This window comes from Micrasema longulum, unplaced genomic scaffold (genome assembly GCF_059751315.1).
Source record: "Micrasema longulum isolate JH-2025_06_02 unplaced genomic scaffold, ASM5975131v1 h1tg000289l, whole genome shotgun sequence".
NCBI lineage: Eukaryota > Metazoa > Arthropoda > Insecta > Trichoptera > Brachycentridae > Micrasema > Micrasema longulum.
This window is the reverse complement of record NW_028277493.1, coordinates 259,221-283,318: the sequence shown is the minus strand read 5'-3', so window position 1 is coordinate 283,318 and position 24,098 is coordinate 259,221. Positions and strand designations below refer to the sequence as shown.

The 24,098-nt window shown below is 40.0% G+C and overlaps 1 protein-coding gene across 1 annotated transcript in view; it reads left to right on the top strand.

The window, feature by feature from the left end:
• The window catches only part of LOC148282803 (uncharacterized), a 37,410-nt gene that overhangs the window by 7,659 nt on the left and 5,653 nt on the right, over positions 1-24,098 (top strand). The window contains 4 exon segments of the mRNA XM_088224528.1: positions 5,281-5,583; positions 13,838-13,898; positions 19,627-19,893; positions 23,451-23,511. Of these exon segments, the coding sequence (XP_088080654.1) occupies positions 5,281-5,583; positions 13,838-13,898; positions 19,627-19,893; positions 23,451-23,511 (692 nt within the window).

Here is a 24,098-nt window from a genome sequence, read left to right as displayed (position 1 = left end):
AGGGTGGATTTTTTATTTTTTTTTATTTTTAAATTCAGCGGCTACTCTAGTCTAAAATGAAATCGAGTGAAGATTAGTCGACCTCGTGATATACTGGTTAATGCGTTTGCCTCTCATTAAATAAAAAAAAATATTTTTACGATGACGAAAATCGATCCATCCTATTAAATTGTATCGTTCCATTTTTTAAAAATCCGAATCCCGGCCTTTAAGATTACAATATTTTTTATTGATATTTTTATTTCAACGCATACTTCCCTACTTAATTTCATTTACATTTACAATACCAGTACAAGCAGTTCTAAGTACATTGAATGTGACGTGCGTTACGAACATGTTTCGAGTTATCGAAAGTCTTCGTTTTTACTCTTTCGAATTTGTAGCATCGGCAAGTTGATCGACCTTTTATTTCATTCAAGACGATGAGTAATTTCGGCATAAATTTTCTCCGCGTTTCAGTATAATCAAGTAAACCTTACTACATAGTTTTTCTGCGCGTATATTTCTCCGTTGCGCGATAAATATTTACGTTTTCTTTATTTCCCGCGTCGCGTCTGTCTATAGCGCCGGCGATGTGAGCAATTCCGAGTATTTAGTGCTCGAGATAAATTAAATTATGCCCAGTTTACGCTCCGCTCTGCATGAGATATTCGCTAACAGTCGCCTCGATCACCCCGCGCTCGGGCGATAGTTTAAAGCCTCGGATCAATTTGCTATGATTTTTTATCAATTTAGAAAGTCCCCGAACCTTCTTGTTTCGCTCGTCTATATAATTGGATGGTTAAGACAAAGGTATTATCTAACCCGATTACCGCGATTGTCTCCGCGTTGGGTGTCCCCAGACCTCAAGCCTAGCGCTCTCCATCGCCCGATAGCAGCCTCTCGCAATAAGAGTTCGCGGTTCCGTTTGACTGACCACTCTCGTCTTTGTGTTTTCCGCGTAATCGTTCAACTGGAGGCGCGCTCCTGCGGGCCTCGGTCCCCGATATGAATGGCCGATCCGCAATTAGCTTCGGTTATTGTTCTTTGTGACCGATTACCTCTAATCGGATCTTTGTTTTTCGCCACCGGTATCTGAATGGGCGCGGATTCCGTGGGAACTTCTCCGGCCCCCGAGTATTCCGGAACAATAACGCGCCTGTCGTAATGAAACTATACGGAGGTAACCGCTCGCGCTGGCGCTGTTTAGGAGAACCGACAAACATTTGAATACGCCTCGAACAACTAAGCGATTTCCGTCAATCTCGGCCGACCACTTGATCAAATAATGGCGTTCACGTCTTCATAAGTCTTCTGTACAAACACTTCACTACGTATTTACTTCACACGGAGTTGGGATTTCTTGTTTTTTTTTTGCGCTGACATTGATTTTAATTCCCCGCGTTTATGTAACGCTTACAATCTATAAAAGCGGTGAATAAAATTTTAGTACAATTCGGGACGGGAAAGTTTCCGGCGCCTCTCGGTGTCGTCGTGTGTCGGCTCCAACGGACTATTTCTAGCGAAAACATTTTTATCCTATAATAAGTTACGCATTTTGAAGTGTATATCCATTCTAAATTTAATCTCGACTCGAGAAATCTTTCGGTAGGTAGGTACTTCCGATTGTTTTTATTTTCTCCGAATATCCAGAAGTATTTTAGTCCAGTATTCGGCGTCCTCCGCCCTCGAACGGTGCTCCCGTCCCATGTCCGACTTTTCACTGCACAACTTTCCCGTTACTCCCAACGTCTTATTCGTACAAACATCGCTTTAACAATTAATTGTTAACATCGACTTGAAATGATTTTAGTATGATTTTACAAAATGGTTTTTAACTTAACTCAATGTAAAGATGTTCCCATAAGCGTGCCTAAGCCAAAATTAAAAGTTCTTTTCAATTTATTTCACCTTTTTGAATGAAGTATCTGAAGTAAGTGCAAAACATTTGTCTTTTTATCAGTTTCTTATGGCTGATTATTTGCCAACTTGTAACTCCAATACGGTCTGGAATCGAATCACTCGAGGCTGTTTTGTAATGCATCGCTCGTCTCGGTTTGTAGTTTAGGCTTTGTACGGGAGCTCTCGGTGTAGGAGTGTTACGGCGACGATACTTCGGGGGATTTATAAAGAAGGTAACCTCGAAATCAATCACTGCCTAACACTTTCGCCGTAGAGTGGCTTAAACCGTGTCATCTCTGACGCTGACAAAAGCGGGCGAATGCACCGTGGGAAGAAAATCACTAGGACTAAATTGACTTCGATTACAATATTGATTCCCGCTGTGGGCGGATACGGCAAGTCTTCTCGTAATCCCCGCTTCATTAGCGATCAATATCCGGCGTTCGGCTCCGACTGCCCTCATACGCGATCCAATAAATAATTCCTATCGAGGTGTACCGTGTGTCTGGTTTCGCAACAGCCGCCCACGCCCGCGACTGGTGACTAGCTGATAGTCCGCTCTTGCGTCACAGCGGGGCTGTCCTTTCGGTTCTCTCCTCGTTCCCACACCTCGCCAAGTGAACCTTCCCCGCGTGAACAGTACGCGGAATCGAATATAATGCACCACCATTGCGCTTCTCTAGCGCCGAGTCGTGCACTCTGCGCTTGTGCTCGTGTCTGTTCGTCCTCTAGAACAGATTTGCAGTGCCATGGCGCGATGACTCAGCCGCGAGAGTACCTACATTTACTAATGTGGAATTTTAAGGTTTCGAATGAGAACGTTTCACGGTTGTCTGAATACGATTTACGGCGCATTCGGTAAAGTCGAAAATTTGCAGAGGAATTCAACTGACATCACCGCCGCCAGTTTATTCTAAACTGTGACTTCGCGTTCGGAATAACATGGGTGACCTATAATAATCATTTTAATTATATGTTCTGTCGTACCTATAATAATTTACGCTATTGTGTTTCAGTGCAGCGATATTCGGCGACAGTTGGTAGTAATAAGCCCCGTGGGATGTAATTTTTCCGGCACACAGTAACACACAATTGAGGGTAAACGGCAAGAACGGGATTATTACCAAATAACTAAATTAATTTACAGGAGATCAAAATGAAAAATGAAAAATAAACCTCATTTGTGGGACTCTGGGTTCGTGTATTCAATAAAAATAGGTTTTCAATTAATGCAATATTTTCAGAAAAGAACAAACAAAAACGTCTACTTAATTTTTTTTCAACTTAGAAAATAAGCTCGCTGCAGCAATCGTCATTTTGACAGTTTTTTTTTGCCAGCCGTTTATAAGACAGGGACCTACAATTTGTTGGTCGATCATGGCATTTATATCTCGAAAATCGAAAAAATGCAAAGTGTACCCTTCAATTGAGTAGTAATCCTAAAATAATTAAGTCGCGCAGTACCTAACATATAAAAAAATCGTGCGTTTAATTTATCGAAGAATACTTTCATATTTACGCCTCTAAAATAATAAAAGTAAGCAATTTTAATATCACGTTTTATTTATTGTTTCCATACGCATGTTTGGCGCTCATGGGCTAAATGTACACTATGGGGTAAATTTTATTTGATCCACCGTACCAACATAAAAAGGTGTAATGTTTCAGTGGCTTTCATTATATCAACTATCGATCGAGCTACCCGTTTCCATAACGTTTAATGTACTCAGTACATTCATAAAAAAATATTCTGTCTAACACAAACAACATTTAGTTTGATCGACACCCGCCTTTTATATTATAATTAGTTAATCGTTTCAATGTGTAAAAAATATAAACACTTGAGATAACTGTAAATAATTGGCCACAACTAGTGTGTTCCGTTCGCTCATTGCTAGAAATTTTATCGAAGCAAATGCGAACAAATGTACCTACTATAATATGCACACATGCCCAGAGCACGGTGGCACGCTGGAGGGTCCTCTCCTATCAACCAACTGTCAATATACTTTAGAACAAACCGACAATGGTGTTTGATTAACCCCGCGGCTTCCTCGTCACTACCCCCATGTTTCGCCACTTGCTCTCTACACTCTGGTAAACACACTTTCACCCCAACTTTTCAACCCCGTATGTATTTCGTCCTCAGCAGTCCTACTGAATAGTGCGTTACCGAGTTCGCGGCACAATATTACGCAACCTCTCACCATTCCCTCAGCCCCTGGTATTCTATACAAGAAACATTGTTTGTTTCAGTTTGTTTAGAGCCAGACGTTTCGCCTTCTGCACTATCTTGTTTGCTTCTCGCATGGGGGTGTTCTGTTTTAAACGGATGTGTGCACAAGTCTACCTTTTAGAATATGTCGAATACTATAGAGGGAATGTGTGAATTCATGAAACCCCTAGTTTTTTTTATCCACTTCTAAGAAACCACAGTGGATTCCGTTTTATGACTCGACTACTAAACTTGAACACTTAAGTACTCGAAATACTGATGTTTAAAACTTCACGAAAACTTGCAAAATATATCAATTTAAGGGCTTTACTCATAAACTTAGTAAAAATTGACGCCTAGGCATAGCGGTAGAATACGGATGGGAACACCAACCTTATTATAGTGGTAGAATAAAGATGGTATTCTTATCATTATTCTACCACTATGCCTAACGTAACACTATTCCAGGCTTAAGTAAAGCCCTAAGTAATTATGAATAGTTTTACAGCGTTTAATAGAAATTGACGTAGAAATGTTAAAGATGTAAATTTGGAATCAAATATAGAAATGAATTAATTCCTAGACGAGCAATTTCTCAATTCGCGATCGCTAAATGATGTGTTCGTCTCGACCCACAAAAACTCGTTTCTTTTGTGATTCATGAGAAAACTGGTCTCGAAAACTCGAATAGTCAGTCTAGCCGCGAAAACGATATAATAAAGGGTATGAAAAGAAGTAGACTAGGTGTTGCGCGGATTAATGAAGAGTAATGAGGATATTATGTTGGTCATCGTCAGCACTGGCACTGGGAGCTGGCGCTGGTGGATCGCGCATCGATCGGCCGCGGCCGGCAGCGACTGCGACTCGCCCGGCGGTGTATTTTATACTTTTGGGGTCGGTTGATGCGGGATATGAGGAATGAATAATTACCGCCATCGGAATTCTAGGAAACTTTTCCGCTGTTTGTTAAGCAATTTTGGCTGTCTCACGCCCGCTAGACTCGTTGACCTTGTGCGCTGTTTGCATTTTATTTTAAGCGATCGATTATCCGCGATGATCAGCTAGCGGCTACGACTGTTCATAAATTATTCACTTATCCGGGCGTTAGTTTTTCCCGCTCGTTATTTACAAACGATTTATTATATTTTCCGATATCGATGTTAATCTTTTGTTTCCCGTTTCAGGTGTCCGGCTCGGGGTTGTTCGAGCTGAGGCTGAAGACGTTCACCAACGCGCTGGGCAGAGGGCGAGGGGGCGCGTGCTGCTCGGGGGGGCGTGTGCCCCCCGGCACGCCGTGCCCCACGCCATGCCGCACGCGCTTCCGGGTCTGCCTGAAACACTACCAGGCCAACATCGACCCCACGTCGCCGTGCACCTTCGGTGACGTCACCACTCCTGTCCTCGGAGACAACTCCGTCAACATCTCCGATTCCGGAGTCGAGGGGTTCGTCAACCCCATCAGATTTCCCTTCGACTTCGCCTGGCCGGTAAGCTTTCCTTTTATTAATTAATGTAATCTATGTCGGTATATTAATTTACCCAAATAACAAGCTCATTGCAACAATGATAGTTTTCGCATAGTACTCTTGCGCAATTTACTTAGATAATTTATTAATTAAAAAGACAACAGGATGGAGAGCATTTTGGAGAAGGAAATATGGAAATCTAGGCATTTACTGGGCTTATGACCTACCATTTTCTGGTTTATGTGACCGCTTCGGACACCGTGTTACATTCACTTCAATTATTGTAACTTTTGCGGGTTTCGTACCGGTTGCAGCAGATGGTTTTCACAGAAAAGTGTAGTGTTTACCTGAGTCGAACCATCCCTTCCTAAGTTAAACCCGAGTGAGTAGCGATAGTGAGTAGGTAATAGGTACCTTGACAGGCGACAGATGGCTCTCGTCCCGTCTTGGCTGATGGATCTTTACCGTACCGTTCTGGACTCTGAAAAAACAAATCCAGCCAATCGTAACTGCACTTCCTCGATTCGATTTCTACAAAATAACAGCTCTGTTTTTTTAAACCTCAAACTCACACCCCTATTTAGTGACATCTTCACAATACCTACAAATTAGTTTAAAAATATAACGTTACATTCAAGTTGATTGTCTTAAAATGTATATTAATTTTAAAATAGGTCACTGAATAAGAAAGCGTAGAGTAAATAGTTTGACTGAATACATTGTGGTTATTTTTCCTGTATTTCAACTAACGGTCGGCTGAATTGTACAAATAAACTCGTGTGAAATTCAATTACCGAATAGCCTCTTGAAGGTTTACGAAGCCGTAAAAACAGTATTATGGATTTACTAAGATCTGATTCTTTGTTTTATCGACACTAAAGTGATCCATTAGTACCAATTACCGATTAAAGTTTGATTCGGAATGGGGCGTTTTTTTATGTTTTTCTCGCCTCGCAGATGTCGGGCGGAACTAGTTTTCTGGCTTCACCGGGACCATGTTGTCGGGAAAAGGATTAACCCGACAACTTCGTTTAGCCATAAGGTATAAATCCGCATGCAACTGTTGCATTTACAGTTGCGAAGCACTCCATGCGTAGCAGTAGATCGATACTTATTTGGTTGATAATATAATCTATCATTCATTGAAATACTCTAATGTCTTCATTATTCATCTCGCGTATGGATCTTACAATGCACGCGGTACTCATTATCGGATTAGGTACAAGTAATTCTAATAGAAATAATTGTAAAACCACTACCAACAACTGATTGAATCAGCAACGACTATTATGTTACGTATGTATGTATGTATCTTGTGTTTATCCATCACTGGAAGCAGATGCCAGGTTTCTAGTATTTTTTACGGGGCAATTATTCGCTTTGCCGTTTGCGATGATGATCCCTCATTGTTACTCGGTAATTTATCGGTTAAGAGTTCACTCCAGTTGTATGGTAGAAGTCATTGTACACACACTCACACAGGTAACGGCATCTTCTTGCTATTGTGGTAATCATAATTACCTGCCTCCGATTAACTGGTACTTAATTTCGGTCTAAAGGCATTAGGAATTAAATCGGATCATTAAGCAAAAGATGCTATAAACATAAACCATTGCCGTAATTACAGTCTTGCTCTATATAATTTTAAAACAAATGTAAAATTGCTTTCTTCACTATCCACATTGTAATGACACACTTATTATTCTGGTCAATACGGTTTCACTGTTTCAGTTACGTGTTGGTAGACCATTGCGTGCTAGTTTTTCCTCGAATTCTCGTAAATTGTAGTTAAAACTATCACAAAATCCAATCCGGGAAAAATTAATTTCACGTTTATAAATACATTTAACATTAGCTTTGACGATGTCAAATGAGCTCCAAATACAATTGCTAATAAACGCATTAATCTTGACGAATTACAACCATGTTGTTTTAGATTTAAACAATCACTAAAATAGACCAGATCTTGTCTTGGGATAGTGTTATTATTTTATTTTTTTGTTCTAGTTTAATTTTTCTTTACTTTTATTTTATTTCAATTTTACCTGTTAATATAAAAAACAAAAAAAAAATCGGTTGTTAAATAGACTGAATAAGTCCGTAAAAAATAAAATACTAATAAACATTAAATAATATAGATAATGTATTACTTTACTTTAAAATTTATTCCCATTTTATAGTACTTAAATATAAATACAAGACCAAGAATTTCGACATCCCTTACCTAAATGTATGTACTAGGTTAGTATCCTTACTATACTAGCAATTTACAATGTAAACTCAGAGGGATAAAGCATATTTGCCACTTGAAATAGTATCTTCCACTTGGGTTTTTTTTTTTCTATTTCTTTAATATTTGTTCAATGTTCCTTGGCAAACGTTTCGGAAATGGTATATCCGTCTAAATAAATGTGCATCGGACTTATTCCCCTATTGAGATTTCCTTTGAAACACTAGACGTGTGGGAGATTTTGCCGATCGGAGATTAATGACCATACGGTAGCCAGTAAGTGTATTGTAAAATATTTGCACGTGTAATAACTTTAAACCACTATTTTTTTTAGTAAAATTTTAGGTTTCCTAGTTCGTGTTCAACTAAATATTACAAATGTCAGATTGTTTGTGGTTTTTAGGTTGTTAAAAAAAAAATTGCGACATAATGTTTAATTTTATTTTATTAACATATACGAATATAATAATATAAATTGGGGATTGTATATATAGTCCAGTAGGTATGTCTGTCTGATCCCGTCCACTCCTACGCTAGAATTATTACTCGATGTGTCTCGATTGATAAATTGTTATTTTTTCCCTTGGTTTGACATAAAAGCTAGTTTCACACGGTCTGTCGCGCGGTCTAGTAACGGAATGAATATCGGCCGTTCACGGTTTCGGTTTTACGAGTACACAACTAGGGAATGACGCTGCCGGGATCCGAACCCATTGTCCGATGGACGTGCGGTACTAATCCTCTATCTTCCACACCTCACGACCTGCGTTTTGCCACAGACGGAATCTCCACATCTACGGAGATTTTTTAGAAATACTTTCAAAAATCCAAACTAACCCTACCGGTCATAATTATTAGTAAATATCTTTGATTTAAATATTTATTGGAGTTTGATTTTGAACTAATACATCGCTTGATCCTCGGTAAGAGGTAAGACCACTGGCAGAACGGAGAGATCTCTGCTCCGCTTGGCGCCGTGTCAAATGGGCTTTCAAATGTCGACCGATACAATATCGCTATAAATAATCGACTGAGTACCAAAACGAGAAAATATCGCACTAAACATGGAATCTCTTTATTTTTTTCATCTCGTCTTTCAAATTTAAACATACAAAGTCTATCTATGTATTTTATGTCAAACGTACATCAGCCAAATCTCGATTTACATATTTGCCGCGAATTTAAAGAGAAATACATGTCTCGAAATTAAAGTATCATTTTCGTATTTGACCTCTCGAGACAACCTTAATGTGCGGCCCGTTGGCGAGCTTAAGGCATCTTGACTGCTTAATTGCTGTCGATCAATTAATAGCAAGACAGGACAAGCCATCTGTCTACAGAACAAGGAATTAAAGCAATGGGCCTTTTCCGGTCAGCTGTTGCAATGGGTCGCATCTTTAAATCTGCAGAGCGTCCTTCGGATCAAACGGTCTTAACAGAGACATCACAATGCATATGTCTGTTTTAATCGATTCATCCAGTTCTTCACTGCTGGTCGTAATACTTGCCTTTTTAACACCAGTTTTCGTGTTACCGGCAGATTTGGTATTGTTTTTGGAAGCTGTAGAATCGGCGTGTTCTATCGATCATGTCGTACTTTGTCATGTATTCACGTATTCCGTTTACCCGGAACTGTCCTGTAGATTTACGAGCGTTCGGGACTTTTATTGCTCTACCCCCGCTCCTGTCTATAGTCGATGATATTTTTACAACACCTCTTTCACGGCGATTCATTTCAGTACAGGCAGCTCGTAAAATAATAAATAATACATTAAAAGTCCCTTTGTCCAGAATCAGTAGCTATTTTGCTTTATTCGCCCCGGAGAATAGAGTGACGATGGCTGTATGAAAACGGAACGGCTAATCTGTACAAAAAGTGACAATGACCACTCATAAAGATGTTGAAACTTAATGATTATATGACTCTGTCGTAAATCATCGTCCAATTTCAGTATGCTTCTGCATTCACTCGCTCAAGACATTCCTCGGCTTCATTTCGGAGACAATTCGAGGCGTTTCTCAGTTCCAAATTAGCGATTCGTTTCGGATTATTGATTTCCAGGTAGCGATGTTATACAATTGCGGGCGTCTCTTTTTCTTGTTCAATTTTCCTAATGATGATTTGTGCCAATCGATTTCTCGCTCTATCAAATCCTTTATTTACACCGGGCTATAAAAAATCTCAACGAGCGTTTCCATTTCAGCAATTGTTCGTAAGTTTTTCCCCTAAAGATTATATTGTTGTTGCACCTTGGAATCCGGTTATGTGCATGCATTTTACAAAATACGTTTTTTTCGTCAAAAAAACATTTCAACCACAATTATATGCACTAAAGTATGCTCTAAAAAACTATCAATGTTCCCAGACATCTATCTACTCAAGTCTGCGATGTTTATTGTTTCTCCTGAACATTTTTGTGAATAACACGGCAACGACGATGTATTCTTAACGATAATACGTTTAAATGATAATACGTTTTGAATTTCCTCGGGTCAATTAAGTTTGTAATGGGGCAAGAGTAAATAATCATCATGCCATACTTTATTCTGACGAGACTAGCCATGTGTTCCCGTACCAGAAGGTTTTATGGGTAAAGAAGATTCAGCACCAGTCGAGATGTAGAATAATTCATATCGACCGAGCACTTGAGCTTCTACCGTTACGCGTTGGTGTTGACCAAATAGGTAACACATCCACTAACTTTATGTCATACACTCAATATTATAAAATACACTCAGTTTATGTCATGTTTATTTTCGTAAGATGCTTATTAATTAGGCATTAAATGTTAAATTTACATATACATATTTGATTTCACGTAGCAAAACATTGCGAATTACTTTTTAAAAAGCAATCGTGCTTTATGCGTAGTATATATATGTCGTGACATCCATTTACGTAGTAATAAGAGAACTGAGTGCTAATTACCACGTCCTGTTCCCATGAAACATCACAGGTGTCAGTTTTCATATAATGCGCTATTTTTTTATTTAAATGCTTTTCATTTAGATCCAATTATTTTCTATCTCAAAGGTTACTACGATACTATAACGCGAGAGAAAATTTAGCGAACTCCTTAAATCTGATAGGACAGTAACACTTACCCGGACCGGTTTAATGGGATGCTGTAAGCTGCACCTAAAGCTGTATGCGGCTCAGCCACCCTCCCTACTTCACCTGTCGCGACAACAAGATGCATCTCCACCGAGAATTTAAGATCCTGTACCAGATAGGCTCGTGGATTTTATTTCCAGTCAGTATTTTGTATTTCCACTTGTTCCTTTTTGACAAGCGCGCTTGTTATATGCGGTCATATCTCAGCCCCGTTAAATATTCCGATATCTTACTTTTTATCTCCCCGAAGGAAAATATATTCTTGTATTTCCACTTTCTGTGTCGGGTCATCTGAGGGTTTTAATTTTATTAAAAAACGTTTAATTAATAGTTATAAATTGCCACAGCCTCCACTGACAATTTTACGGCGCTGTAAATCGTTTTTGTTTCGAATAATACTATACTCGTCATGAATCAACTACTCGGAACGGACGATACCTACAGCTTCGTTGGTACTTTATACGAGTCAGTATTAGCATTATTGGCCGACAAAACGTATTGTAAGGTGCACTTTTATTGCATTGTCGTATTTAAATTGCGTTTCCACAGTTCGGTGGCGTTTTCGTTTAGATGCGCTCTTATAATACCCACGCGTCCGCAAATCGCTCGATCCTCTTTGGCTGGTCGCGAATCGGTTCACACGGCTCGCGACTGGCATTAACGATTCCTTTCATTTCGTGCTTTTTATTAATGAAAATATAGGAAGGTCACCGAACAATAATATTGTCGATATTCAATGGCATTCAGATAAATTTTTCCCAGGCTTCGGAACAACGGAGTTAGGTACTAGGTACGTCTAATTATATTACAAAAAGCGGACATATTACGGAAACAAGCGCGGGAGTGTTAGTCGCTTCGGCCTAAATACACCCACACGCCGAGATTCACGTGCTGGTTACTGGGTCAGAAAGGGTGAGGAGTACGCGTGGGTCGTCAGCGCCGCAGCAGCCACCACCCCGCAGGACGCTGGACGCAGAGGACGCCGGTCGCTCGCGCCGTGTGCCCCGCGCCGCCAGCTATCGTGGGAAGCTGCCACGGGCGCGGAATGCGTCCCCCATATTCGATTAACGTATTAATTCCAATTGAAATTTCGTACGGCTAAAATTCGCCGGTGGGAACGGCCGCGCGCATTCCGATCGCGTAGGAGCGCGTTGCTTTGAATACACTACGGCTTTTTAAAAGAGCCAACCTCCTGGCTGTGAAACGCGAACCCGTACTGACTGAGTTTAACCATTTGTTAAAATCCGCCGAACAGTCCATACTACTTGGTGGAAATTTTATTAACTGTTATAATGCCCTTTCGATCATTTGCCAACGGACTCGTGCCGTTTCGGTTCTTACTGTGGACCATGGTTTAGGCAACCCCGTGTCCTGCACATTTTTGCCTATCAAAGGTTTTTTAAAGTCTTATGTGAACGGAAACGAGACATAACGATTTTAAACGTACTAGTATATTGCTAAAACAACCTGTATTTTTTAACTTTTTAATTGGATAATGCAGTAAGTTTATGAAATAATAGTATGCTCTCAATTGATGTGTTTTCACAAAATTAATAAATACGTAATAATAATTTTTAGGCCAAGAAATTAGGAAAATTATGCATAGTTGCTTCCCGTACTTACATACATAATTATCTTTAATAATGCAATGTTTCGTATTTATATTGAATTTTGGTATCTTCATTTATCGGTGCTTGAAATAGTCGTCCTATTTTTTTTAACCGGGCACACAAAACACTTAACTGTCTAACGATTCGCAGAATCAACGTTTTTAACATATCAATAAAGTATGTTGCCCATGCAAAGCGCGTCCTACCTCGAACGTTAAAATGGAAAGCGACCCGCGAAACATTCCGATTATTTGCCTTGTTTGACATCCTCGGGTAATGCCTACACACGTGTATGTAGAAATAAATATAATTATTTGATTAATGCAATCGAGCTATTTATTTGGAATAATTGAAGTCCGCTTTTAACCGCGCGAGTGAAGAGCAGTTAGCAAACAAATTATTTAAAACAAACTGAAGACCACTTGAGAAAACATATTAAAGCCTCATTCCTCTCCGTCCGTTCTATTATTTATCCATCCACTCCACGATGTGTGTCAATATTGATGTTGTCTCTCGAGAGGATCTCGGGTTTTGTTTCTTATTTGCCTAAACATTGTCGGTTGTCGGGCCGGTCGTGTCCGTCGCAGGTAGGTGTGTGCGTGTGCGTGTGCGTGTGCGTGTGCGTGTGCATGTTGTATTCTAGCGACCGCCGAGCGATACATTTTTTTTATTTATTTTCATTTATAAATCCTTAAGGATTACACACATTCATATTCTACTGTTAATGATAATATTTTAAACATCTTTTGTAAAGATTGTCTGAGTTTCTTGTTTAGTTTTGTCTTGTAGTTTGTATAATTTCAGTCCCTGGTCAATTAGTCTCGGCCGTCCTTGTCTCGTTTTAAAAAATTGTATATGGTATTATTCTGATATTCTTGTATTGTGTCTACGCGTTTAATACATTTTTTCAGGTTTTAGTTATTCAACTGCAGTATATCCATTGGCATCTGATGAACGGTATTGTTTGTTTCATTCAGCGCTGAATCCGAAGGGATGAACTCCTCGGGACGAATTCGCTCCACCGATTCGCTCTCATTGTGACCTTACGGCTTACCCACCCCGAACGATGGCCGCGGGGCACTGTCGCGAGCGCGGACACGGACACCCCGACAGCCGTAGCTGACCTGACCAGTCGGTCTGCCGACCGGTGGTGACCGGTGACCGGCGGTAGTACATCCACGATCGATCATCGTAAGCGATTGCGAGTGCCGAGCCGAGCGCTGCGCTGCACAGACATTTCTTAACCCCGGTGACCCACTAGCTCCGCACTGTTCTTTCCTCCGGAATATTTGATCTGATGTCTCGTTTTCTCTTCCACAGGGCACATTCTCTCTCATCGTCGAAGCCTGGCACGACTCCAATGAGACCTCACGATCCGGTGGTAAGTCCAATTTTTTATATTATTATTTTTAATTTATTTGAGGTTAAGTATTTATTGGAGATTTTAGTGAGGCGTAACTCTTTCTCGAAAAGGGATTATGGCTCCTATCGAATACGCTCTCAATTAAAATTCTCCGCTCGGATTATCTTATAAGATTTTTTATTAAATTCTTAGCCCGCCTTTAATTACCGCGGGGAAGATCTATTATACATCACGCCAATTAATACAGGAATCTCCGAAAAGCCATTAATAATGTTGGGAGCCTCGCGACCGCCCCGTGCTCAGCGTGTACGTTATTTTCTGGAACTGAACATGGATTTTCACGCTCCGTGTTAATATGCTTTGTATACTTTCAAATTCCTATAAACTTGGAACACCTATTGCTTATTACTGGTCTACTGCACACAGCTACAGTTACGCAATTATGCATTCTCTGATATATAATACTAACTCGAATTCACCAGGCAACACTAGTTTTAAGACCCCTTTCTACACATGTATAAATATGTTGGTAAAGTTAAACATCTACAACTAATAGTAAAATTCCTCGATGAATTGAGTTGAATCGCAACAAATTAATGCTGTTAATATTAATTTGAGATCTTACTATGCGAGTCTATAAATGTAGATATTCAAAATCTTTTAGCCTGTCGAATGATGAGCATGAGTAATTTAATTCGATGTCGTCTGTTACGTCACAGCCATTCATCGGAATAACGTTTTGGCATTCATTTCTCGATAGCTGTGTCCTTTTAGAGGGTGTCGTGTCGTGTATTGTGTCGTTGACAGTGTGACGGTGACGGTTCACACTGGTCACACGGTTGCCAGTATGTCTCGCATTAGGTATTCTTCCGTCGTCCAGATCGAATCCGTTTGCTGCACGCCGTTTCGAACTTTATACCGATATGCACACTGCTGCATTTGAACTTTTAGTGTCCCGGTGTAATCGCAGCCAACGTTTACTACGCGAGCCTTCTAACAACGAGCGTTAGCTGTTCAGCTGAGAGCCTTCTCGCGAGTCCTTGACTTCTTCCTCGTTTTAAGCTTCGAGCCGCGTAATGGGATCACAATCGTAACACATCATGTTTGCGTCGGGTATTTACCGTGTTCTGTCATTTGTTTGAATCAATTTACATACCTCTAACTAGCGCATTGAATTGATTCGCGCACTTCGCAGTGAGACGGTATCTTCGCTCAATGGGAGAACGGCAATTATCTCTACAAAATCTCTTGTACACTTTCAAATGTGTCAGCGAGTGCAGCTCGGAGCGTACATTGGGTAACGCAACAACGGCGCTGTTTATAGGCCGGGCACAGGCCGCGACAGGTTGTTGATATTAACTTATTTATGACAAGACACACGGCGCGCGTATGACAATCGCACTAAACCCGTTCCATGTGCGAGAGACGGAACGCGCCGCCTGCGCCTAGGCCTGTACTTTACACTCTGTAGGGCCGGCCCGTAATCTGTGTTCATCGATCTCGATAAATTATTTATATCTTCGAGCTCTACGTTATATTATTTCCAGATTCACTACCTAAAATTAGTGTTCACCACAGCGTGAAATTCTAATTGATTTACTTACTACTCTTTTAATTTCGCAATTTTGACTGTTCCACTTTCAGTTATAACAGGCGATTAATACTCTTTCCCAATTAAAGCTATTAATTGGATGATCTAGGTAGCTGTGTAACCTATTGTGTGCCCCTAATGTTTCTGATAATATTTCTGTTCAGTCATTACTCCACTTACTGGTGCGTATCAGTTTGACTCTGCCTGCTCTTCAGACATCTCCGTTCAGCATTCATTTCGATTTGCGGTTGCTTATTATTGGGATTGCTTTTTCTACATTTGTCGAATCGAGTGTTTTTTATTTTTCGTTCCCGGTTTTTTTGTTTTCTTCCGCCACCACAGCGAGCCGTGATGTACGCATGGGTGTCGAACCCGAGACCTCTAGTCCAAACCGACTCGCAATTATTATTGCCAACTGACCGAAACCTCTCGTATTTTACTTTCAAATTGCTTATTAAGTTTTCCGTTTGTTTTTTGGCACAATTTCGCGATAGATTTTCCCAAACCGCGAAGCCCGCTAACCTCGTGTACGATTTTATTATTTACCTATAAAAATATCATAAGCGTGTATTAAGTTACTTTTACAGTAACGACATCAATCACCTTTAATCTAAGACAATGAACATAAAAAGTAAAAAAAGAAATTCAAATATAAACTGAGAAACTATAACAATAACGTAATTGGATAATTGCCGTTTGAACAATAAAAAAATATGTTTTTAAATACGTAAGTTGTTAAAAATAAAAATAAAAACGAATTATGTTTTTTAATAATAATAATAAAATTGAAAATAAAAAATTTGAAATCGAACAAAAAAAAACTTTGAACAAAATGTATAAATTTGTGTGAATGAAAATAGGATTTCAACCCGGGCTTAGGTGGTTTTTATTTTACAGTACTTACTGCTTACCATTGTTTAAATATTTTAACTGGTAATTAATGGCGCTCTTTACCCCCTTTACTTGTTTCAATATGTTTTCTGAGGAAACATTTCCTGAAGAAACATGTGCGTGACATCCGTCACCACCTCTCCCTGTAGTAACCTTCCTGCATCCTCGTGTTTATACCGAGATTAGGTCCCCGCATATGGCTTACCTCCGATCTTTCTGGTAATAAGTAGCTTATCATATTAATTAAACACAGGAAGAGGGTGTTGTAATATCTCGTTCGCTCGCCTCAGATGTTCCGTTATTAAATATAAACCTGCCGCTTATAGACCCTCCTAATAAAAATAGAATATATTCGTATAGGTAGGTACCTGTTATTTAACTTTGTTAAGTTACACGCTCTCGATTTGTAGGACAAGTTACGATGCGTTATTTTTAGTAAAAATATTGTTTACTTGGGAGATTTCTCGCTTTATACCTGTTAGTTCTTATAACCTATACCTATATCTATAATATAATGTTTAACGCGGTGATTTATCGCGTATGCGCGTGGAACGTACAACGCACAACCTAGTAGAGAAAAGATTTCGTGCATCTGCTAACATACTATCTAAACAACAAATATCTTGGACAAACATTCCGTTTAAAGAAGGGCCGCGTGCCTCGCCCTCCGCTCGCCGAGATCTTTCCCCGAAGATTCTTTATATCGCGGACGAAAATGACTCTTAGGTCTGCCTTAGAGAAGCCTATAATTGCACAAGTCCGAAGCCAGGTGTCGGTTGTATCTTTGCGCAAGATGTACCCCGCAACAAAAGAATTCCAACGAGAGACTTCTTCTATTGTAATGATTGCGAGTTTTCTATTATTATGGCGATAACATTTTCTTTGGCAATTGTTTGCACGCGCACAGCTTCTTATTGTATGTCTCCTTCCCGCTTTTATTGAATGCATTTTTCCCGTCATTTCTAAAACGCTAAATCTTATAATATTTGAGTAATGATCCATTTCTGAAGCGCGGGGAGACTTTCTGAAAACAGCTGTCGAAAAATATTTCGTATTCCTTAATTTCTCTCATAAATCTACATAGATATATTTGTTTTTTTTGCTTGAACGAAGAATGATATTTTTTGACTCTTTCAATGCGCTGTGATTCTCATAATATATAATCAGAAATGGAGTACCTTCGTAATACTGTTATAATAATTAGCGTAGTCATAATATTCACCGCAAACGATCTCCCGGTAACGAACGGCGAAAAATATTGCGGTCAGTTGGAAGTATTCTCATTAAATTCCCTGTTCGTCCGAAGTAATATTTCACTTCGAGACTTTGTTCTTCTCAGGGAGCCGTCTCTTGCGCTCCGCCCTTCGAACTCCTCGACGCCCACTTCTGGTCTCCCTATCCCTTCAGCTTCTACGGAATTTTTAATTATTATTATTTTTGGGCGCAATACCTAGCTTCGTAAGGTGAGCACCCTCCAAATCCGATTGTTATAATTGGTTTTAGAGGTACACAATGAATGATCGTGCCCGCCATGAAAACCTATAATCATTTTAACATATATCACTCGACCCGCTCTCCGTATCTTTTAAACATTCTATTTGATATAATTGGTTCCAAAACCATCGATGCGGTCGCTTATTTGAATAGTGATTCGTAAACTTTGATACTCGCTGAATATTTAACTCATCGCTTCGAACTAAAAACTATCGATAGCACGCTACTAAATCCTGTAAGTCGGGAGGGTTGTCCTCGGGGCTCCTTCGTCCCTCACTTTCGATTTCTTTCCAATAACGCACAGAGCGCCCACCGAGCATGAATGGAAGCGAGATCGTCTACAAAAAGTCGGAACTGGCCGCGGGCCAGGACAGGTAATGGCTTCCATCACGATGGAAGTTTCGGACAGCCACGGCAAGAGCGGCACAAACAATACCGTTGCGTGAGGCGCAGACGGGCGCGGGCGGCTCGGGCCAGGCGTGTGGAGCTAGCCCGGGGCTCCACCGCCCGAATAATTATAGAATTAAAGGCACACACGAAGCCAGTAGCCGATGGAGATCTTGCCCGGAGCTAAAATATTATATTCGGACAGTCAAACGTACGCGTTATAACTCGTTAGGCATTATGTTTATTATTCAAATCGATCCTTAAATGCTTACAATGCGTATCCGGTAACGATTTAATAACTCTATGTTGCGCATGAAATATTCGGGATGAGGAAAAAACATCGGGACAAGCATCATCGGCTCATCTCGCAACAATCGGGAGTGATGATCTCGTAGAGATTAATAAACTAGTTGTTCATTTTCGCTCTCTAGATATACTGATTCGACCCTCATTTTTTTGTTTGCATGCTTGGAACGTTAATTTATATTTGGTAGATCGCGTTAAAAGCAAAGTATGCTTGGATCACTAAGGTTAATAATAACACTCATTAGGACCGCGTGGTGCGCTAGTTCCATAGCTCACCCTTGCAGTGGCTGACCGTTAGCGCGGTCGCTGGGACTACGCGAGCTCGCCACTCGCTCCGCCCCTTTGCCTGAACTCCCGATCGCTGATCCGCACTCCTGTTTATTTATTTTTATCTTACTCCGCCCGCCGATCTCATCTCTACTCATAATTACATATTATCCCACAGCCTCCTTGAGTGGTGCGGTACCTCTCACTACCCCAGACCACGGAATTAACTCCACCGCGTATTATCTTAATATTTATTCCGTGCTTTTGAAAACCCCCGTTTTGCCGCCGCCTTCCATTTAAAGGTTAACATTGTTTTTTATTACGTATCAAAAGAAATTACATGGGTCGATTAAACATTAACAAAATGTTATTATTGACATCGTAAATCGTAAATTAATAAGTCATTTGCATGTAACGCGTCATTTGAAAATTTACGTTAATTTTCATCCAGGTAATAAATGTTGTCATTGCATCTCAAAATAAACTTAATCGTAAGAGGTCCAGCCGTATGTCCAAAGTATTTTTTTCTGAAATTATCCTACTCTAGATATCGGCCACTCTGCCTCCTGGTTTGTGACTTTCCTTGCGACCGGAAGGTTAACAGCGTGGGAAAGGAACTCGGAGTTAAAACGCTCGAGGCGGGGTTCGCGTAACCCGCACCTCCTTTTTCTTGGCCCATAAGTTGGCGTGAATCGATGGGAAGTTGCATGCGCGAAAATGATCTCCATGCAACTCTTAAACATGATTACGAACTACTTTTACTAAACTTGCATTAATTTATCTAGATTCTAACCATATTGTTTGTTTTAGGTGGCTCCAGTGGAACTCTGATCTCGAGGATGAGCAAGCAATCGATTCTAGGAGTCTCTGATCAATGGCAAGCTGGAGAACACCGCTCGGCTGATTCCCTCAGGGTACTGCGCTACGAGTATAGGGTGACCTGCGATGCCCATTACTACGGTCAAGGATGTGCCAGTCTCTGTAGACCTAGAGATGATAGCTTCGGCCATTACACTTGCTCTCAAAATGGAGAGAGAATATGCCTTTCCGGGTGGCAGGGAGATTACTGTTCCAAACGTAAGTACTTACTATTTTTCAATACCTTTAAAATAATGTGTTTCTTATTACCGTTATGGCCGTTTTTTTTAGTTTAATTTAAAATTTAAGACAGTATCGTCATCAGGTAGTTAAGTGTACGAGTTTAGTTCTTTTAGACAGTTTTACATGATAATTTCGCATTATAAATAAACAAATCCGCCATTTTTTAATATTTACTCGTTCCCAATAACAGTGTGTGGCCATCTTTCTTTTATTCTGATTTTTTCATGAGAAAAATTTATGAATTTTAAATTTCACGCGATCAATCAGTAAGTGCAATTAGATGGTTCGCCGATTAGGCCCATCCAAACATGCGATACTCGCTCAAATATGAAGTTTTTTTGCACTCGCCACATCACAAATCCGGGACCAAATCGCATCGGAACTAAAAAATTATGAGTATTACCTACGAATCCTACGAAATAGAGCATTTGCTCTCCATTCATCCGTACTAATGAATTCAATTCGTAAATTGACGCTATCGTATGAGCATTTTTAATTTGGCTTCCTCATTATTTTCCCTCTCGTTGTTTGCTTGTTAAATATAACTAACGTTGTTCTGTTGCTTGTTTTGTTCCTTACCGTCATTATATCAATGAGTAAACTAATCGGATTCCAACGATCGAAAGACAATAACAATCAGGAAGATATAGGCACCGAGCAAGATATTGTTACTGCGGGTGGTCAACGTAGGAATAAATAACTTTCTGGTTGTAGTCTAAACGCTAAACGTAAGTATTACAGAGGGAAATAGTACGCTCGATCTCGCTAAGTCTATTCAATCGAGCACATCCCGCATGTTCTTTATGACTTTGTGTATTTCACCTGCCTTCTTTCCATCCTGCCAACCCTTGCTTGGGTATCTTATTGAACGACCGCTGTTGTCCGGCAAGGATTCAGTTCCCACACTGCTTGCAGCCATTAAGCCGCTATTACAGCTGCCCTTTGCAGCGCTCTACGGCTCCTGTTATTAAAAGCCATTTTTAAAAAACGCTTTCCTTCGAAAACGCGATGTTTTTGTTGCGGTTCCGAAATGAACACGGACGTTTGGCGTGATCGGATCGCATTAAACCCTTACATACGCCTTTCATATCTGTTTGTTTTCTGTCGTGCGAAAGATTTCTCTCGTTCTCGATGATATTATACAACTACTTAAAACTTTTTGAATGCATTTTTTAGGTAAACTTATATCATTATTTAAACGTGGAAAAAACGGAAATGCTTCTCAAATATGCTAAATTATGAAAACATTTCACCCGGAAAAGATATCGTTTTAAAGTAAACAGGGGTAGACAAAAAATGATAATGGTGCGTAGTGCACATGTACACATACTAGTCGTAGCCGGGTGTTCCCAACAAAGGGACTGGTGTTAGCTAGAATGAGATGCTCGCAGCGGCAGCGTGGGAAGGTTCTACCACCTACAACTACCTGCTGCGCCCGAATTGGAACAAAAAACTCTTTCTCGCGATCTAAATAGGATGTTATTTTAATAATCGTGTTTTGGTTTCGTTCTTGGGCATATTGCATCCGTCGTGTATTTAATATTCGCAGTTCGATTGTCGTCCAACTAGATTACTTGAGCTTATTTCAATGTTTCATGTTATACATGAGTGCTGTCAATGATTGCGCGATAAATGCCATACCGCACTTAGCGGGACCGAGAAAGCTCTCTGCCAACCACAAAGAGTTCAAAAAACGCATTAAAATGAAACATCCGAACCTCCATCCGGTGGTTAACTCGGTACCTGTTGCCTCCCCTCACCGCTCCATCATCCCACGCCGGCAATCTTAATTGCTTGTTTTGGTTTTTGTCTTATAACATGCAGTTAATTTTAGAACGACTCGCTTCTTCTCTCCGGTCGCTCTCGACTCGATAGCACGACGTGAATCGAGTGACGAATTTACTACAAACAATCGAAATAAGGACTTTCATTATTTCAATAACGATGCGATGAACTTTGAATTTGACTTGTAACATATCAGATTGTACCGTGGTGGTATTTCACATATGTTTTCATCCATCTTCTCATATCTTTCGATCAGAATCTACTCAAATGGACAGCGCCTCTTTATTTGTCCGGTTCGATAGATCCGTAGTATTCATGTTATAAATGATGGTGGATATTTCACAATCAGTTGATTTATAACAGTTTTATACGTATCGCAACATTCATTAAACATGCAATAACTTCGTTACTGATTTTGAAAATTTACTGTATTACGCTTTTTCATATCGACTTAACAACTTTTAAAAGTATCGAAAAAATTACATCGCTTGGCCATTGACTGTATCGTAGAAATTATACATTTTTGATCAGCAGCACCTGCTAATGCTTAAAGGGCGGTCTTGCTCCAGTGACGTTACTACCGCACGTGGCCCGCATCATCAGTACTTTTACGCGACAAAGGTTATCAGGTCGTGTTTTCATAGCATCGTTCTTATACCTCTCGCTTACCCTAACAGTGCAGTACATATACACACGAGTGTATCCCTTTCGCTGTTGGAAATGCAAGGGTTACAAACATGGGACAGCTGTGTATAAGTTGTAGTATGATGACCTCAGTGGATAAATGTTAGATTAAACATTTAATGGAAATATGTTACGCAAATCCTATAAATAACTAACGTACATAATATATTGACCGAATCGCTCAAAGCAGGTATTCAACGTTTCTTAAGATTGCAAAGCAATTATAAAATACGATTGAATCAAAAGTTCACAAATATGTGTTTGTATTAGATAGGACTAGTCTCGTACTTTGTTGGCACAATTACCCTCTTTTATGCCCCCTATCTGCTTATACGAATAGTACCTAGGGGAATACGTACACAAGTCTAAAACGAATAATGCATGTAGTTTGTAACGGTCGTTTTCGAGTTATCACCACGGCTACATTTTTCTAATGTTTATTTTTTATCGGAGTAATACTTGTCCCGGTATTTTTTTCTCAAAATTTTCCAACTAACATAAAATGATGTATTTGTAATATGTACATAATCTGGCCTTCACACGACTATAATTAGATCAGGCGAGTATTCATGATCTTGATGATCTTTCTTCACCTCGTACCAAAATGAAATCATATTTAAGGAAAACCGAAAGTTTGTCGTAGATCAGCTCGGATTCCTAACTCATTCGGCGATGGAAATTGGGTTTTAGTGTCGGCAACGGGCATCCCTGTGTCTGACAGTAAATAAACAAATATAATGTTTGTGGCGCGAGACTGTAGCATTTATGTCGAGTTTTATCACTACCGTGTATTTATAACGTTTGTGCGGCCTTTAATAACGTCTTACTATGCGAGACTTACTGCATCAAAATTTTTAAAGATGCAATCAGTAACTGTTGCGAAATGCAATAATATTTTTAGCAGAATTTCACGCAGTCTCCTGCCACACACGTGCTACGGATTTAGCTTGAATCTCGTCCTTTTTTCGTCGTGATGTGTTTTATTTTTCTGTCTGCTTTTAAAACTTAAATTGCTCTTCTTTCTCCGACCGAGTCAACTAATTGTGTGCTCTTTTTGTCCACAGCTCGCTGCTTGCCTGGATGTGATTCCGACCACGGCCATTGCAACAGACCAGACGAATGCATGTAAGTATACCAATTTTTTACTTTGTATAAAAGTTAAAAGTTTACATTTAAAAAATTCCGCTCATTTTCTCTGTCACCAAATCCAACTTTTCATTGTCTGCCGCAGAACCGTCGAGCAAATACTCGTTTGATAATACTCACTCGGTTGATACGTCGATAGTTGTGTCTGCGGAGGCCGTTCGGAATCACCTGCCTCGCGCATACCTACCAATCCATTCGTAAATAATATCCTCAGTCCATAATTCTCATTCTAATTCCGAAGGCGTAATTCCTTCGCAGCATGTTGTCGTGCGCATTTTTTACAGCCCCATACCGGTATCGCGAATGTTGTAACGAGGTGCATAACCCGAAGTTGCAAAACACGAGAATCGCGCTCATTCCGACCAATATTAATCGCGCTTATCATTACCGATTTGCGGAATATGTCAATTGCGTTCGAACGTTCAATTCGATGGCGCCCGTTTTTTGTTATCTCAATTCGCTCGAGGATCTTTCTGTAAACCGCTCTGCCTATCAATCGCGAGCTTTATTCCGAACCTACTGCAAAACCGGCACTCGTTTATGCGACGCGCTTGTGTTTTGTATCG